General features: G+C 50.9%; 1 protein-coding gene across 4 annotated transcripts in view; it reads left to right on the plus strand.

The window, feature by feature from the left end:
* The window catches only part of TMC5 (transmembrane channel like 5), a 102906-nt gene that overhangs the window by 52607 nt on the left and 32026 nt on the right, over window positions 1-18273 (plus strand). For all 4 annotated transcript variants that reach the window (XM_070064782.1, XM_070064784.1, XM_070064783.1 and 1 more), the window contains exons 7-14: window positions 2132-2380; window positions 4836-4987; window positions 7364-7508; window positions 9172-9327; window positions 10837-10988; window positions 13357-13435; window positions 14888-14985; window positions 17008-17103. In XM_070064782.1, coding sequence (XP_069920883.1) covers window positions 2132-2380; window positions 4836-4987; window positions 7364-7508; window positions 9172-9327; window positions 10837-10988; window positions 13357-13435; window positions 14888-14985; window positions 17008-17103 — 1127 coding nt within the window. The remainder of the gene's footprint in view (window positions 1-2131; window positions 2381-4835; window positions 4988-7363; window positions 7509-9171; window positions 9328-10836; window positions 10989-13356; window positions 13436-14887; window positions 14986-17007; window positions 17104-18273) is intronic.

Below are 18273 nucleotides of genomic sequence, written 5' to 3' on the forward strand. Positions count from 1 at the left end.
CTCCACATTAGGGAAGTTTTCTGTAATTATTTCACTAAAAAGGCTTTCTAATACATTCTCTCTTTCCATGCCTTCAGGAACTCCTAAGACCCATATGTTGGGTCATTTCATAGTATCCCATAGTTCTCCAACAGTGTTTTTTAGTTTTCTAATTTCTTCTTTTCTTTTGGGCTGACTAAAATTTCCAGAGATTTGTCTTCTAACTCAGATATTCTTTCTTCTGCCTCACCAATTCTGTTGTTAAACTTTATACCGTATGTTTTATTTGATCTGTTGAATTCTTTATTTCCAATATTTTGTTTTGGTTTCTCTTTAAAAATCTCAATTTCATGAGAAAAATACTCTTTCATGTCATGTACGGATTTCTTTAGTTCATGGGTTTGCTTCTGATTACTTCTTTTTTTTTTATTTTTGACAGGCAGAGTGGACAGTGAGAGAGAGACAGAGAGAAAGGTCTTCCTTTTGCTGTTGGTTCACCCTCCAATGGCCGCCGCGGCTGGCACACTGCGGCCTGCGCATCGCGCTGATCAGAAGCCAGGAACCAGGTGCTTCTCCTGGTCTCCCATGAGGGTGCAGGGCCCAGTCACTTGGGCCATCCTCTGCTGCACTCCCGGGCCATAGCAGAGAGCTGGCCTGGAAAAGGGGCAACCGGGAAAGAATCCGGCACCCTGACCGGGACTAGAACCTGGTATGCCAGTGCCGCAAGGTGGAGGATTAGCCTATTGAGCCACGGCGCCGGCCTGATTACTTCTAAGTAATCAATTTTAAATTTTTTTTCTGCGATTTCTTCAATCTCTTCATTTTTACATTAGTACTAAAGTGTTGTTGTGTTCCTTTGGGGGTGTCATGTTGTCTTCTTTCTTCTTGTTTCTTGAATTGCTGCATTTATTTTTAGACATTTGTAGAGATACTTATTGGTTATTTTTTTCCCCTGTGATGGATTTTATTTTTGGACTATGCCTCTGTGGATTAATGGAGTGCCTGCTCTTTTAGTGAATACCCTGAGGCATGTGCTGGGTGTGGCCAGGGAGCTCTGTTCAGTGCTCTAGGGGAGGGGAGTGTCTAAGGTGACTCCCAAATTGGGCGTGGTAAATCTCCTTTTTTTTTTTTTTTTAATCAGAGGGGAGTTTTGTTCAGCTCCGTTGGTATAGTTTCATGCTGACCTCCTTTCCTCCAAGGAGACCAATGCCTGGGTGCTAGCCCCAGTGGGTACAATATCCATCCACACTGCCACAAGAACCACACAAAGGATCTGTGCAATCTTTGATGTGAGCACAGATCCTGCAGTAATGACCCTCACCAGGGAATCAGGGAGCCCTGAGCATGTGGAGCCGCTCAAGGTGACTGCCCAAAGGCCCAGCCACACCCTGCACCCTCACATGTAGCCACAGTGTTTTCACAGTCCCACCACACAAGGCTCCCACAGTCACGAGCTCTCAGCCCCGTCAGTTCTGCTAGTCAGACTCAGGAGTCTCCTCTTGGCTGGTTGCTGGGCATGTGGACGAGCTGGTGCACCTGTTATGTATGTCCAAAACGGCACCTGCCCCCTCTCAGCTAGTTACAGGACACTGGAGCCAGGTGGTCTGGAAGAGAGAAATGTGCCTCCTTTTTTTTCCCTCTAGGTTGGTCACAGGGCTCCAAGCTGGACTCATGCCAGGTTCTTCCATGGCTTTATTGCTTGGGCTGCTACAGTCTGGTCTCACCTCACTCTCCAAAGCTGGTGCTGAGGCTCTAGGCTGCTGGGGTCCTTGGCTGTGCATATCCACACCCTCCACATAGATCCACAGTGTCCCTCTAATTTGCATGTTTTCTCCCTAACTCTTCCCTGAGACTGTACTCTCTCCACAATTTTTTTAACTGTCTTCCCTAGACTAGAGCAGTAAGCTCCCTCCCTATTCTGCCATCTTGGTGCCTATCTCCGAGTGTCAGGTTCTTCAACAGCCTGTTGGGAAGGCAGTGATGGTGCCGCCCTAGAGTGTGGCTGTGGGGACTCAATGAGATAGCGTTCATAAATGCACTTGCCATGCCTTGCAGTTTATACTGCTCCAGGCATGGTTGGTGCTCGTTTTGGCTGCTCTGTGGGTGTTTGTTGAGTGAATATCAAACGGCCCGCTTTGTTCCCTGACTGCAGGGCTACCGGAGAGCCAAGAGCAACCTGTCGGAGTTCCTCAACTCCGTGAGCCTGTGGCAGAAGACGCTCAAGGTCATCGGGGGCAAATTTGGAACCAGCGTCCTGTCCTATTTCAACTTTCTGAGGTGGCTCCTGAAGTTCAACATTTTCTCGTTCATCTTGAACTTCAGCTTCATCACGATCCCTCAGTTCACCGTGGCGGAGAAGAACACCCTCCAGTTCACTGGGCTGGAGCTTCTCACCGGGGCGGTGAGTTCCCGGCTGCCCCCACCCGGGTCACCATCTAGGTAACGCAGGGGCGCGCCTTGGCTCTGGTGTTAGCCGGCTGAGGCGGAAGCTGTGCATCTGAAATACCCTCCCCGGAAGTAGCAGCACCACCGCGGTGCGGAAGTTCCGCCCCCGGAGATGGCCGCCTCCAGTAGTTTCTGTTGCCGTGGCTTTTCTGCTCACATATCCACGTGTCTCAGCATGTACACGGCACCCCGTCATTTTCTCTTACAAAAGGTGTATTAGGACAGGCTGGCTAGAGTTTGCTTTCTTTCATCTGGTAGTTTGTGGTGGCCATCTTTTCTTGCTAGTGTTCCATCGATCTGTTTTCTTTTTAAATTTGTGTTTCTACAAAATACAACGTTGTTTTTGAAAAATTCCTACTATAGACTAGAACCAAGAGAAGTCCATTTTTTACCTTTTCATTTATCTTTCTCCTCAGTTTCAGGTATCTCTTTGTAAACTGTTTTCTTTCTTAAAAAGGCAGAATTCCAGAGAGAGGGAGAGACAGAGAGAGGGAGAGAAAGATTTGAGATCATCCATCTGCTCACTCACTGGCCACGATAGCCAGGGTTGGGCCATGCCAAAGCTGGGAGCCTGGAGCTCCTTCCAGGTCCCTCACATGGGTACAGGGGCCTGACTTTGGCCATCCTATGCTGCTTTCCCAAGCACATTAACAGGGAGCTGGGTAGGAAGTGGAGCAAATGAGACTTGAATAGTGATTCAAGCCCATAAGAGATGCCAGCATTATAGGCGTTGGCTTAACCCATGTGCCAAAATGCCAGTCCCTTGACTTTTTTTTTTTTTTAAGATTTATTTTATTTATTTGAAGACAGAGTGACACAGAGAGGGGGAGATAGAAAGAGATCTTCCACTTGCTGGTTCACTCCCTGAATGGATTCAATATCCAGGGCTAGGCCAGGGAGCCAGGAACTCCATCCAGGTCTCCCACATGGTGACAATGGGTCCAGCGCTCGGGCCATCTTCCGCTGGGAGACAGCAGTGACTACTCAAGAACTTGGGTTTACTGACACCCAAATGGAAGACCCAGATTGAGTACCAGGCTGCTGCTTTTGGCCCGCCTGGGCTCTGGCTGTTGCAGGCATTTGGAGAACGGACCAGCAGGTGAGACCCCTCTGTCTGTCTCTCTGTGCCTCTCAAAGAAATAGAATAAATTAATGCATTTTAAAAAACTTCAAACGTAGAGAAAAATAAAGAGTAGTACAATAAACATTCATGTACTGCTATATAGATTTTAAAATTCCATGTTGGGGCCAGCTTTGTGGCCTAACAGGTTAAGCATCTGACTGTGGCACCGGCGTCCTATATGGGTGTCAATTTGAGTCCCGGCTGCTTCACTTCCAATCCAGTTGCCTGCTGATGGCCTGGGAAAGCAGTAGAAGATGGCCCAAGTGCTTTGGCCCTTGAACCCATGTTGGAGATCTGGAAGAAGCTTCTGGCTCTTGGCTTGGATTGGCCAAGCTCCAGCCATTGTGGCCATCTGGGGAGAGAGAATCAGCGGATGGAAGACCTCTCTCTCTTCTTTCCCTCTCTGTGTCTGTAACTCTGCCTCTCAAGTAAATAAATAAATCTTTAAAAAAGTATTTATAAACTACACAAATCAATTTGCTGAAAAAAATGAACTTCCATGTTAGCCTTTTCTTACTATTTTTGAAAGCATTTTAAAGTAAATTACAGATACCAGGTTGTTTCACATTTCAACATACATCTCTAAAAATTAAGACACTTTGTTGTAACCACAGTATTGTTCTCACTCCTAATAAAATAAAAGATATCATCTAAAATATAGACCACATTCCAATGTTCTCAGTTCTCCTCTAGATGTCTTTCATAGCTTATTTATTCAGACCAGGATCCTATCAAGGGCCAGATTTTTGTATTCTGTTGGATTTTTTCCTTTCAGTCTCTACTAATCTAGAATCTAGAATAATCCCCCAGCCCTCTTCTCCTCGACCTTGGCTTACATCAGAAACTGGACCAGTTACCCTTGAGAGTCTCTTTCCTGACCTTTGGGAATTGTCTGATGATACAGTTCCTCATGGTCTCTCTCATTGCTTTCCTGTAAACAGAAATATAGATCTAAAGGTTCGATGTGTGTCCTAGTAAACATGATTGGTGGACACTTCATAGGGGACAGAGCCACACGGTGGCTGGCTGTCCTCCCAGTGACACTCTGCTGGGTCCCTGGGTCCCTCCACTGGGAAGTGACATTGCTTGGCATTCCTCTCCAGCTCTGTGAGCCTAGGGACAACACATCTACTTGTCCCCGTTGGCTGTGGTGCCCCTTTCCTGGTGAATGAAGTGTCTAGCCCCACTGGCCCAAGCTTCTTGCAGATCGAGGTCAACCCAGCTGCCCGTAGTCACTCATTTTTGCCTCAAGAGCTGCACCTGACGGAGAGCTTGCTGTCCCCTTCAGGGTTATTTTCGGGACACCGTGCTGTACTACGGCTACTACACCAACTCCACGATCCAGCACGAGCACAGTGGGGTCGCCTACAACATGCAGCTGGCGTACATCTTCACCATCGGAGCCTGTTTGATCACCTGCTTCTTCAGTTTGCTCTTCAGGTACGGAGTTGTCCGCGCGTCCTGATTCCGAGGCTTGTTTTAGATTTCGGCAACCCCCGAGTGATGCAGGAAACCGTTTCTCTGCTTTGACTTGGTGTTGCTGTCTGATCCGTCCTCGTCCTGCCACGCAAAACAGGAGTTTGGACAGAGGAAGGGAGGTTTTCATGTGCTTTTAAAGAAATTGGCCTGGCCGGCGCTGCGGCTCAATAGGCTAATCCTCCACCTAGCGGCGCCGGCACACCGGGTTCTAGTCCCGGTCGGGGCGCCGGATTCTGTCCCGGTTGCCCCTCTTCCAGGCCAGCTCTCTGCTGTGGCCAGGGAGTGCAGAGGAGGATGGCCCAAGTGCTTGGGTCCTGCACCCCATGGGAGACCAGGAGAAGCACCTGGCTCCTGCCATCGGATCAGCGCACCAGCCGTGGTGGCCATTGGAGGGTGAACCAACGGCAAAGGAAGACCTTTCTCTCTGTCTCTCTCTCTCACTATCCACTCTGCCTGTCAAAAAATAAATTAATTAATTAATTAATTAAAAAAAAGAAATTAGCCCATCTGAAAATAGAGATGCAATAAAAGGTGTGGATGACAAATTGTCAGAGTTGGGACTGAAGGAAAATACACACAGAAAACCAGTGTGCACCTGCTGTGTTCACTCGCTGAGGCTAGTGTGGCAAACACACAGTCTGGGTGCCTTAGACAGGGCCAGGCTGTCTCTTTCATGGGTGGCAGGGACCCAAGTACTTAAGTTATCAGCTGCTGCCTCCCAGGGAGTGCATTCGCAGGAAGCTGGAGTCAGGAGTGGAGCCCAGACTGGAACCCAGGCACTGTGATGTGGGATGCGGTTACCCTAAGAAGTTGACTTGACCGCTGTAGCAAGTGCCTGCACCGCTTACCTCTCTGAATACAAGCCCATTCCGAGGTCCTGGGAGTTAGAACTTTCACACATGGATTTTAGGAGGATGCAGTGCAGGCAGGAGAACCTCACTTCCTGCACAATAATTCGAACCCAAAGGAGATTTCCTTTCATCCTGTCAAGTTAGGAAGCTTTTCTTAAGTTACTAAGTGGCAGCAAACTTTGGAACGGCGTTGTCCTTGTGCCTAGCATTTATCGCCTGCCAGGCTGGCTGTTACGTGATACCTGGGCCAGAGACAGCGCCAGGATAATGAAAGCTGTCTAATGGGTCAAGCGCTTCTTGCTCTAAACACTGCATTGACTAGTGTGGTAGATTGAATAATACCTCCTTGCCATCCCCCAAAAATGTTCACGGCCCTGTGAAATCACTTGGTCTGGTTCTGCCAAGGCATCTGCAGGCGGGACTCCAAATTCAGTCAACCTACAGCAGGCTGTTTTAAGCTGATAATTTTGTATGGCTTGCAAGTAAAGTTATAAATCTCCAAATGGGGGCCCATGTTGTGGCATAGCGGGTAAGGCTGCTACCTGTGATGCCGGTATCCCACATGGGGGCCAGTTTGAGTCCCGGCTGCTCCACTTCGATCCAGCTCTTGGGAAGGCCGAGGAAGACGGCCCAAGTGCTTGGACCCCTGCGCCCACATGGGAGACCTGGAAGAAGCTCCTGGCTCATGGCTTTGGCCTGGCCCAGCCTGGGCCACTGTGGCCATCTGGGGAGTGAATCAGCAGATATAATAGCTCATTTTCTCTCTCTATCTCTCTCTCTCTTTCTCTGTCTCTGTCTCTCTATCTCTCTATCTCTATATCTCCTTCACTCTTTATTACTCTGCCTTTCAAATCAATCAATCAATCCATCAGTCTCCAAATGGCCCTTTGCAGAAAAGGGTTCTGAAGCCCTGCAGAAAGAGGGACTTTGCAGATATGATACAGTTAAGGCTGTTAAAATGGGGGAGATTATCCAGGATTATTGCAGCTGGTCCAAAGGAATCATGAGGATCTTTATTAATAGGGAGAGAGGGAGAGACTGATTTGAAGATGAATGTTGGGGTCACACACCAATGGCTGCAGGCAGCCTCTAGAAGCTGGCTAAGACAGGGAATGGATTCTCTCCAGAGACCACAGAAGGAACTGTACCTGCTGTGCCACCACGCCGACCCCCAGATACAACTCAGATACAGAGTTACTGTAAAACTCTGTGAGGTGGGAATTACCACCATCCCCAGTACACAAATGTGGGAACAGGGGCTCAGAACAGTTTGAAAGGACAAAGACCAGCAAAACCAGGGTTGGAAGGCTGGTCGGTGTGGTCCTGAGCATTCCGGGTGGAATCGCGGTGTTCTGGGCGGAGAGCTCGGGGCTGCCTCTCGCGTGTTGCTTTTCCCTGTCCCTGACGGGGCTGTCCTCTGTGTAGCCCCACGCTCCCCCGTGCCTGTCGCAGTAACCTCTGGTCTCTGGGCTCCCACCGTTTCTAGCATGGCCAAGTATTTCCGGAACAACTTCATCAACCCCCACATTTACTCCAGAGGCATTGCTAAGCTCATCTTCTGCTGGGACTTCACCGTCACCCATGAGAAGGCCGTGAAGCTGAAGCAGAAGAATCTCAGCACGGAGATCCGGGTAAGGGGAACCCAGCTTCCCACCCCCTGCCTGGGGCCAGCCTCCCTCCCTCCTCTAGGAGTCCAGAACTTTCCTAAAAGTAATAGCATGTTATTGCCCATGAGATCGGCAAAAATTAAAAATTCCTAATGCCCAGTGCTGATGACAGTGTGGGGGAAGTGGGCATCGTCACAGGACAGGGGAGCTTCGCGATGTCAACCTGTCTTGGTGTGTTTGTGGGGCTACAGCAAAATATCTGAGGCCGGGTACCCTAGCAAGAAAGGGGTTTCTTTGGCTCGCTGAAAAGCTCAGCGCTGGTGTCTGGGCAGTCCCCCCCACCCCCGCCCCGCCCCAGCTTTGTCACAAGGCAGAGAAGTGGCAAAGGGAACGGCCGGCCATGTGCAGGAGAGGCCACGCACGTGGTGGGCATCACTTCGTCACAGCCCCGTGTATGAGAAGTAATGTTCTCTGTGAGAGTTATGCCAAGCCCACCAGGGGGCGGGGCCCCCTTGCCGTGAGGTCCCATCTCTTAGCAATTCTGTCATCTTAGCCGCACTGCTCTGGGGACCACGGTACCAGCGCATGAACCCAGCCCACAGCCCACACACAGTGGCGCAGCTTTCTGATGGCCAAGGTAGCAATATCTGTGAACATGTTACCCAGGGGTACTTCTTGATCCCATAGTTCTGAGTTTAAAATTCATTTCTGGGGCAGTGGTTTTCAACCCAGACAGTGTCATTCTTCAGAGAGAGATTGGCAAAGTCCGGAGACTTTTTCAGTCGTGGCAGCAGGTGGAAGGATGCTGTTGGGATCCAGTGGATGGAGGCCAGGGACCCTGCTCACCATCCCACAGTGCAGAACTGCGGAGCCCAAGATGTCAGTGGTGCAGAGGCTGAGAAACCATAGTGTGTAGAAACACTGAGTAAAAAGAAAGGGCGAGTGGAATTGGTAAATAAAGGAGCTTTTGTGATGGTCACGTCTTCCCTCCCTGGACACCTCAGCTTCTTCTTGAAGAGAGAACTCGAAGACCTCCAAGTGCTTTCCATAAGAATGTGGTCCCACTGGTGCTGCGGCTCACTAGGCTAATCCTCCGCCTTGCGGCGCCGGGACACCGGGTTCTAGTCCCAGTCAGGGCACCGGATTCTGTCCCGGTTGCCCCTCTTCCAGGCCAGCTCTCTGCTGTGGCCCGGCAGTGCAGTGGAGGATGGCCCAAGTGCTTGGGCCCTGCACCCGCATGGGAGACCAGGAGAAGCACCTGGCTCCTGCCATCGGATCAGCGCGGTGTGCCGGCCTCGGTGTGCCGGCGTCAGCGCGCTGGCCGCGGCGGCCATTGGAGGGTGAACCAACGGCAAAGGAAGACCTTTCTCTTTGTCTCTCTCTCTCACTGTCTACTCTGCCTGTCAAAAAAAAAAAAAAAATTAAAAAAAAAAAAAAGAATGTGGTCCCAATCCATTGGTCTCATGTGTCCCTTAAAGATGGATCCTGGTATGGGTGACGGGGGCTCTTGGCCATTTGGGGATTCTCCCAAGGGTCTCCCATCATCTACGTCTACCAGGAAGTTGCCCCCCTCCCATCTATGGGCCTGGGCTGGGTTTGTGTCTTCAAGTGTGGCAGGAGGTTGAGCCTGGAGGCTTGGCTAACAGTGGTTGGGGATCTGCAGGTGAACTTGACTCTGTGCTTATAGGAGAACCTGTCTGAGATCCGTCAGGAGAACGCCAGGTTAACGTTTCATCAGCAGCTGACCCGCTTCTCTGCTCACGTAGTAGCCTGGGTGGTCTCCACTGGAGTGGCCGTGGCCTGCTGTGTGGCCGTTTACTACCTGGCTGAGTACAACTCGGAGGTAAGCAGAGAGGCAGGGACGCCAGGAGAAGCGAGGTGAGGCTGGAGGGAGAGACTGGTGGAGAGCCCAATACTCAGACTGGGACTGTGGCTGGAACTCTTGGCATAGGGAGAAGCTTGTTATAAATGACAGACTCTCCCCTCCTTCCCCTGGGCTCAGAATCTACATCGCAAACAAGGTCCCTGGGCAATGTGAGTGCACGCTCCTGAGGGAGACGCACTGGGTTAGGAGAGAGACGAGAACTTTGGCCATGGACCTCAGATCAAGTTCTCTTTGCTTCCTCTCCATCCCTCAGGGTTCCCACAGCACCTGGCACAGATTAGCTGCCCACCAGTGCTAGGAATGCATGGGCTCTGGCAGGGGATATAATCTCTTCCAGCTGTGGATTTCCCATCTGTAAACTGGGAGTGGTCCTACTTGGCTTTACAGGGGTGTGGGCGGGGCTAGAGAAAAGATAAAGGGTTTGTGCTGGGCCTGGGACCCCGAGTGATAAGGGAAAGTCACGGTGGGGGCTCTGAGGCTTGGTTAGCCGGGTGGCCTGGACGAAGAGCTATGTTTCTGTAGATTTCCGCTCTCCCTCTGAGAATAGGGCCATTGTGTCTGGTTTGCCAAGCTCTAGAGTTGTGTGTGGATAGGGCTCATGACATCACTCTCTTAACTGGCTTCCATTACCTCCAATATTTATTCTATCCTCCCTGGCACCATGGGCAGATCTTTTTATGATCTGACCCCTGGCCCATCTCCCACACCAGCAGTACTAACTGGTATGCCCATGGGTCTCTGAACACTGTCCTTTCCCTCATCTCTAGGTGGGAAACATGCAATCCATTCTCCATCCTTTACTTCCCTTCATCTGGCAACCTTTCCTCCTTCCTCCAGACCTTAGCATGGGTGTCACCTCCTCCAGGGAGTCCCCTCTCACTGTCACCACCAACCTCACTGGGCCGAGTGGGGTGCTCCTGACTTTGCAGGCTTCCCTGTGCACTTGTCACATGCAGCACTGAAGTGCCTTGTTATGTGCCTGGTTCTTTTGGGCAAATCATGCACAGGGGGATGGCGGCAGGGTCGGGCCTTTGAGAAGTGGGTGTGGGGGACAGATCAGTCCGCTGGAATCCCTTACCCCAGACCCAGGGGAAGGATGCCTGTCAGAGCAGAAGCCCAGCCAGCTCCACTCCCAGACAAACGCCAGGGTGCTGGGTCCCCCTGGAGGAAGCGCACCTCCCCTGACCTCACACGGGGGAGCCCCTGGGGCTGCAGCAGCGCCTCCTGCCTCTCACTAAGATGCACTGAGGTTCAGATCTGCCATTTCCTTGCTGGGCAACTGTGACCAGTGTCTCTGCCTCTCTGAGCCTCAGATGGTTCAGCACAGTGCTAAATAGACGGCAGCTTAGTGGTTAAGCCCGGAGGAGCTAGTTCTGGGGTTTTCCCCACCACGGGGGTCTTCTGTGGGAGGCAGAGAAGGGTGTGGCGCCCACTCGACATCCGGGGTCTCTGCTGTGTCCCCTGCAGTTCCTGAAGAAGCACAGGGACCCCTGGGCGGTGCTGCTGCTGCCCTTCGTGGTGTCTTGCATCAACCTGGTTGTGCCGCGCTTCTACTCCATGTTCAGGCTAGTGGAGAGGTACGAGATGCCGCGGCACGAGGTCTACACGCTCCTGATCCGGTAGGTGTGTCTGCCGCAGCCCACGCCAGCCTCCGCGTCCACAGAGCTGGCCACGGAAGGGATTGCATGCATTGGCAGGGGGCGGGTCAGAGCCGAGACATCTGAAGAGTGCTGAGAAGACGCCACCGTTGAGGGCAAATGCCTTTCGCTCAAAGCCACGGCTTGCCTCTCCCTGTGGCTGCCGGCCTGCTGAGGGTGACCAGAGTTGTCAGGTACTGGATGTACAGTTGGGCAGGCGGTGCACTGCACAAGGGTTCTGGTTGAGGACTGTGTGGGGACTGAAATCCTCCAGTGTCCGCATTGGTCAGTCTGTGAGTCCTGGTTCCCCAGGCATCAGCCAGGAGGAAGAGAGGAACTTTCGTCATTAACCCCCTGCCCGGACAGCGATGGCCCGAGTGCCTTCAGCAATTCACTAGCTCAGAGAAGGTGCTGTTTGGTGATTCTCATAAAGGCATCTTTTAAAAAAAAAAAAAAAGATTTATTTATTTGTTTGAAAGGCAGAGCCGTGGAGACACCAAGAGATAGATCTTCCATCCCTTGTTTCGCTCCTCTAATAGCTGCAATGACCAGGGCTGGGCCAGGCTGAAGCCAGGAGCCTGGAACCCCATCCAGGTCTCCCACATGGGTGGCAGGGGCCCAAGCACTTGGGCCATCCTCCACTGCCCTTCCACACACTAGCAGGGGGCTGGATCGGCAGTAGAAGCAGCTAGGATTCTAACCAGCGCTCTGATATGGGATGCTGGCATCAGAGGCAGTGGCTTGACCCCAATATTGACCTGAAGGCTTTATGTGTTCTAGAAGTGACCCCAGAGATTTGATAAACCAAGCCTGAAACTGCCCGAGGCTGCCCCTCTAGCATCCTCCCCACTCGTCTGACTGCTTCCTGGTTGTGGTGCTGTTTCTAGCAGTGAGTCCAGCCCTGCAGCCTGAGTTTCTTTACTGATCATTCCAGAGCTCCTGCCTTTACCTCGGGCTCTGAGACCTGGCTCCCATGCTCCAGCCTCCCTCCTTCTTGCTGCTACTGTTCACCTTCATCGGCCTCCTAAGCGCTCATAAATATGCCCCCAACTGTCTACCTCCCCCCACCTGCCCCGGGCCTTTGCCCTGGCTGTTCTCCCTACCCGGCTTGCCTCTTGATTTTCTTTGGGCTTCTGCTCCAGTGTAGCCCTTGCAGAGAGCTGCTGCCAGTAAAGATAACCACTCCTCTGCTGCATGGGACACGTGCCTCCCACGTCCGAGTGCCTGGGTTCGAGTCCTGGCTCTGCCTCCAGTTCCAGCTGCCTGCTAATACATACCCCAGTGAGGCAGCAGATGGTGGCTCTGCCGCCCGCACGGGAGAACTCGAGTGAGTTCTGGGCCCCTGGCTTCAGTCTTGCCCAGCCCACAGGTGCTGCAGGTGTTTGTGGGGGCACCACTAGGTGGACAGTTGATCTCGCTGTGTCTCTGCCTTTCAAATAAAATGAAAACAAACACAACAGTTCCCCTTTCTTCCCTGCATTGACAGCGTCACACCACGTCCTGACATATTTTCATTTGTTTAGCTTCCTCCGCCACAGTTCACGGGTGAGGCTTTGCCTTGCTCACAGTGGACACAGTGGGCACTCAAGAATAATTGCTGAATGAATGAATGAATGAATGGGCCAGTCGGGCAGTCAGTCATTACATCCAATTGATATGAACACTCCAAGTGTGATGACCGCCGTACCTCCATTATTCCCCCATAGCCCACCCACGAGTCCAGGGTGCCATGAGGGAAAGAGTTAGGTCTCACGGTCACCCATGGCCTTGCATGTGGGGTAAGATGGACACAACATACCAGCTACCTGATGAGAGAGGGATCAAGACTAAGAGGCGCTTATCATGGTGTCTTGGCTATCATGGTGTCTTGGCTCAGCACCCAGTGAGTATTGTACTCATTTACTGTGATGATGGCAAGTGACTCAGCTAGTGTGGGGACACAACCAGAGAGTGTCCACCAGAATGAGTTCAGTTCTTTTGCCATCACGGATGCCCCCCTTGTCTCAGGCGCTTGGGGCACAGAGGTGTCTGTCTCCCCCGTGCCACGGGTGCAGTAGGCGTTAGCAGGAGGGTTCTGCTCTCATCAGTCACGAAGAGATCCAGGCTGAGAGAGCAGCCACCTCCCAGATATTTCTGACTGCGTTTCCCAAGGGAAGGCAGGGCTGGAGGAGGGGGTGACACAGAGCCGAAGCTTCTGGGCTCCGGCCGTTCTCCAGAACTAACGGCATGGCCCCGCCCAAGCACAGGGGCAGGAGTCCCTGCGTCCCCAGGCGCCCCAAAGGAAATATTGGCAGACAGCTGTAGAGCCGGCGTGGGAGTAATGGCTGTCATTTTCTCTTCTGCTGTTTAGAAACATCTTCCTGAAGATGTCAATCATTGGCATTCTTTGTTACTATTGGCTCAACATCGTGGCCCTGTCTGGCGAGGAGGTGAGATTTCTGTGCTATTCTGGTCTCTCAGTGTTTGATCACGAGGGAGGGAGTAAAGGTCACAAAAATCTGCCAACCCAACTCAGCCCCTATTTGGCATTAACTCCTTGTGGGAAGAGACCAGAAGCTCATCTGAGAGGAGTTTCCACAAGCAAAAGCTCAGGAAGACCTAGCTGGAAGATGAGCTCTGCAGTCCCCTACACTCTCAAAGCCTCAGTTTTCTCATCTGCGTAGTGGGGATTAAACAAGAGCACGTGTAGGATGAACATAGTGCCCGGCAGTGGCGATAGTTTTGATGCTAATCTATCCTCAGAGCCTTGGACTTGGAAGCAAGGTCCTTTTGGATCCTTGATGCTCCGTGTTTTCTGTAACCCGGATATCCAGGACTTTGCCCAATGACAAGTGTGTCCTAACTCTGGTTGTCCCTGGCCCTCCCTCACTTGACTATGGCTTAGTCTTCCCCTGTCCCAGAGAATGGGGGCCGGACCCCCCACCCCACCCCCACCCTCGCTGAGAAGAGTGTCTCGTGGGTTCAGGAGCAGGCCGGCCTTGCTGACCTTGTTGGGGTGGCCTCTGCTTCTACTGCTAGGTCCGGCATGAGAAGCAGCTTCACACGGACCATTCACCCTAGGCTGATAGCTGTCCTGAGCCCTCAGGCACCTGGAGTGCAGGGGCCTCTCTCTAACTCTTTTGTTTTTGGGTTTCAAAAGAACACTGCTTTAGCCAGACTTAAAAACATCTTCCAAGAACATTGCACCTTTGCCATTCTCCCCTAATTATCAAAGAAATTTAAAACTGGCCCTCCAATTAGGCTAGTTAGAATAGATACCATGGATCCTTCCATCCGTATGTCCATTTATCCATTCATCCATCTCCCCACATGCCCTCACTATCCATCCATCCATCCATCCATCCATCCATCCATCCATCCATCCCTGGGCTGTGTACTCAAAACTCCTCTCTCCTTCTGCATCCAAATCTAAAAGCTTCTGATCAATCCGCTCCTAACTCTGACTCCTCCAAAGGTCGGTGGTCATCATCAGTTTCATGAACTGACTCCACCTTACAGTTTATGCTAGCCCAGAGGCTAAACTTTTAGACCACTTTCTTAAGCCTGGAGATATTAACTGATTTTTGTAATGTCAGTCAAACAAGAAAATAAACATGGAGGCATTCTTAACCATCACTATCCCCAGGTATTCTGGAGAAATGGGATCCGGAGGGCGATTGGCAGAGATGTGACCTTTTAAGAGGAGAGATTACAAGAAGGGAAACTTTGGGTGCACGTGGAAAGCAAGGCGTATTGGGGGAAGAAGGAGCCTATCAAGAATAAACACGCCTGGAAACAAATCTCGCTGCATTCTGTGGGGAGAGTGAGGGAGCTTTGTGGGTGCAAGGACTCAGTCATATGTGAGGCAGCCGCCCCACGTCCTGACTCTTGTTTGCTCCTAGTGTTGGGAAACCCTCATCGGCCAGGAAATCTACCGGCTCCTTCTGATGGATTTCTTGTTTTCTTTGGCGGATTCCCTTCTCGGGGAGTTTCTCAGGAGGTAAGGGTGTGCTGGGCGGGAGGCATAGGTGCCTGATGCCGGAACCAGAGGGAAACGGAAGGGCCCCTCACTTCCTGCAAGTGGGCCTTGTCCCACATCTGCCTGGTCTGCCTGTCCTGCTTGCAATAGGGTTCTCTTCCTCATTGACTCACTTTCACCGTAACCTGATAGCCCTGTTGTCCTAGTGGTTTTGGTTCACTTGATGCTTTGTAGCTTTCTCTTGAAAAAGAAAAAGCAACAAACACCAGAAATGAAGCACCAAGGTGGAACCATTTGAAATCTTAGCTACTGAAGATAATTTTGATACCGGGGTGCTTTGAAAATGTCATGGGCAAAATGGAAATAAAAGCTAAGTTTATGTTGGTACGAGAAATTTTGAGGAATGAGCCTGGTGGGTAAGACACCCACATTCCACATTGGAGCACTTGGGTTTCGTTCTTGGCACCAGCTTTTGACTCCAGCTTCCTACCAAGACAGACCCTGGGAGGCAGCAGTGATGGTTCAAGTGATGGATTCTTGCTACCCACATGGGAGACCTGGGTTGCATTCCTGGTTCCTGGCTCTGGTCCTAGCCCAGCCCCAACCATTGCAGGCATTTGGAGAGTTGAGTCAGTGGCTGAGAGCTCCTTCTCTCTGTCTACCTGCCTATATTTCTGTCACTCTGCCCTCAAATAATTTTTTAAAAATTAAGATATTTTGGGGCCAGCACTGTAGCATAGTGGGTAAAACTGCTGCCTGCAATGCCAGCATCCCATATGGGTGCCGGTTTGAGTCTTGGCTACTCCACTTCTGATCCAGCTCCCTGCTAAATGGCCTTGGAAAGCAGCAAAAGATGGCCCAAGTCGTCAGGCCCCTACAACCATGTAGGAGACCCAGAAAAAGCCCCTGGCTTTGGATCGGCCCAACTCCAGTCATTGTAGCCACTTGGGGAATGAACCAGTGAATGAAAAGACTTCTCTGTCTCTCTCTGCCTCTGCCTCTCTGTAATTATATCTTCAAATAAATTTTTAAAATTATATTTTAAATCCATTTTAATCCCACCCTCCTTCCCTGTCTGAAAAGGTTTTTTTAATAGAAATTCTTTGATTCACAGCTCCACTTTATGAAGAAATCAATATGTTCTCAACTTTTCTCAGAGTAAATGCAGAGTTCTCTTTCCTCCTTATGGATTTAGGAAACAGGAGAACCAAGGGCAGGCAATTTGCAATGCATTTAAGACGTCACTTGGGATACTCACATCCCGTACCAGAGGGCGCGGGTTCGACTCCTAGCTCTGATCCTGACTCCTCCTTGCTGCCAATGCATACCCTGGGAGACAGCAGTGATGGCTCGAGTATTTGGGTTCTTGCCGCCCACAAAGGAGACCCAGCTGAAGTTCCACACTCCTGGCTTTGGCCTGGCCCAGCCCGGGCTGTTGTGGACATTTGAGGAGTAAACCAGTGGTTGGAAGGCCACTCTCCCTCTTTCTCCCTTTCAAATAAATTTTTTTAAAAATTAAAAAATAGGGAAACATTAATTTGATAGCAGCACCCGTAGGTTTAAGGGTCTTGGGTTCAACTGTGTTAGGAGGTGCTGTTTGGGCAATGAAAAAGATTCGATAAGCAAGGTATGGAATACACAAGATAACACGGGGCCCCAAGTACTTGAGCTGCCACCTGCTGCCTCCTAGCATGGGCATTAGCAGGGAGCTGGATCAGAAGCAGAGCTGGGCCAAGAACACAGGCACTCTGAATTGGGATACCAGCATCCCAGGCAGAGACCTAACCACTGGGCCAAATGCCCACCCTGCTCTAGAATATTTTAAAGATCATGTCCACAACACCCTACTTGACTGCGTTGTGTTGAAATTTATTTCATCAAAAACATGCTTATATACTTGGAACTTTTCAAACATTTGCACGGGAACTTGTGATTTTTATTCCAAACTGGTGGGGGTCTGCTTTGCCGATTGTCCTAGCCTGGAGGGAGCATTTGAAGGAGGGCATTATAATTTGGGTACTAACCTCAGGTCATTTTTCACAGGATCATTGGGATGCGATTCATCACGAGTCTTGGCTTGCAGGAATTTGACATTGCTAGGAACGTTCTAGAACTGATCTACGCACAAACTCTGGTGTGGTAAGTTGAAGGACTCTGCAGGACACCTTTGCTGGCCGCCTCACTGTGGACTGGGAGATCTGTTCTTAAAGCTGTGAGTGTGGCGCCAAATCTGGCCAATCCGAGAGCCTTGAGTCCAGCATCTAGATTATTCCTTTCCTTTGGGGGGCTTGAGCTCTGCTGATGAGAGTCAGCAGCCTGTAGCTGTGCTCCGCCCGTTGTACAAGGTGCTTCCTCCAAAGTCTCCCCAAATTCACGTGTTAAAACCCAGTGCCCGGTGCGTGTCAGGAGGTGGGGCCGCTGTCATGAGGGCAGAGCTCTCCTAAGTGCGGTTAGTACCCTTACGGAAGAGACCCCAGGGAGCCGCCCCGTCCCTTCTTCCACGTGAGGACACAGCAAGGAGGAGCCATCTGTGAACCAGCGCAGGCCCTCGACATACACTGAGCCTGTCAGCCCCTCCCAGTCTCCAGGACTCTGAGAAATAAATTTCTGTCGCTGAGATGCCCCCCAGCTTATGGCATTTTGGTACATCAGCCTCAGTGGACCAAGACGACCACCAGTATGTACAGATCAGCAGACTTCACGTAGCATTTCCATTTCTGGCTTCTTTCCAGAATGTTCTGGCCCGTCTCCCATCATGGTAACATTTGGCTGGGGTGAGTGTGTCCACTTTGCCAGTGCTGGCCTTGGGCTGTTTCTTCCGCAGCCTTGATTTCCCATTTCCCATGACCCTTATGCGGTTCATTTATTACATTAGAAAATGGGCTGTGGCACCTGTGTCTCAACAGAGGTGGGGAAGTAAAGGCAGAGGGGGCTGTGTCTTTCTCACACCTGGCCTGCTTACTGATTGGACGGTCTGGTGGGGTCTCTGCAGCCTTTGGAATTTGGGACTTGCCACACCTGTTCGAGCAGTTCTCTGTGTGTGTATGTTCATGTGTATGTGTGCATATGCGTGTGCATTTGTGTGTGTGGTGTTGACATTAATTGGTGAGTTCCATCAATATTTTGCAAGCTTACCTAGAGACCTCAAGCTAACAGTCAGTGGGTATTTTTCCTTATTTATTTGAGTGTGATGGAGTTAATGGCAGAGTTCTGTTCCATGGATCATAGTTCCTGGTTCTGTCTTGCTGATTTGAAAGTAGTGGATTTGGAGTTGGATTAATTTGGATTCTGGGCCTGGCTTTGCCGCAC

Source organism: Oryctolagus cuniculus, chromosome 19 (assembly GCF_964237555.1).
Source record: "Oryctolagus cuniculus chromosome 19, mOryCun1.1, whole genome shotgun sequence".
NCBI classification, from domain to species: Eukaryota; Metazoa; Chordata; class Mammalia; order Lagomorpha; family Leporidae; genus Oryctolagus; species Oryctolagus cuniculus.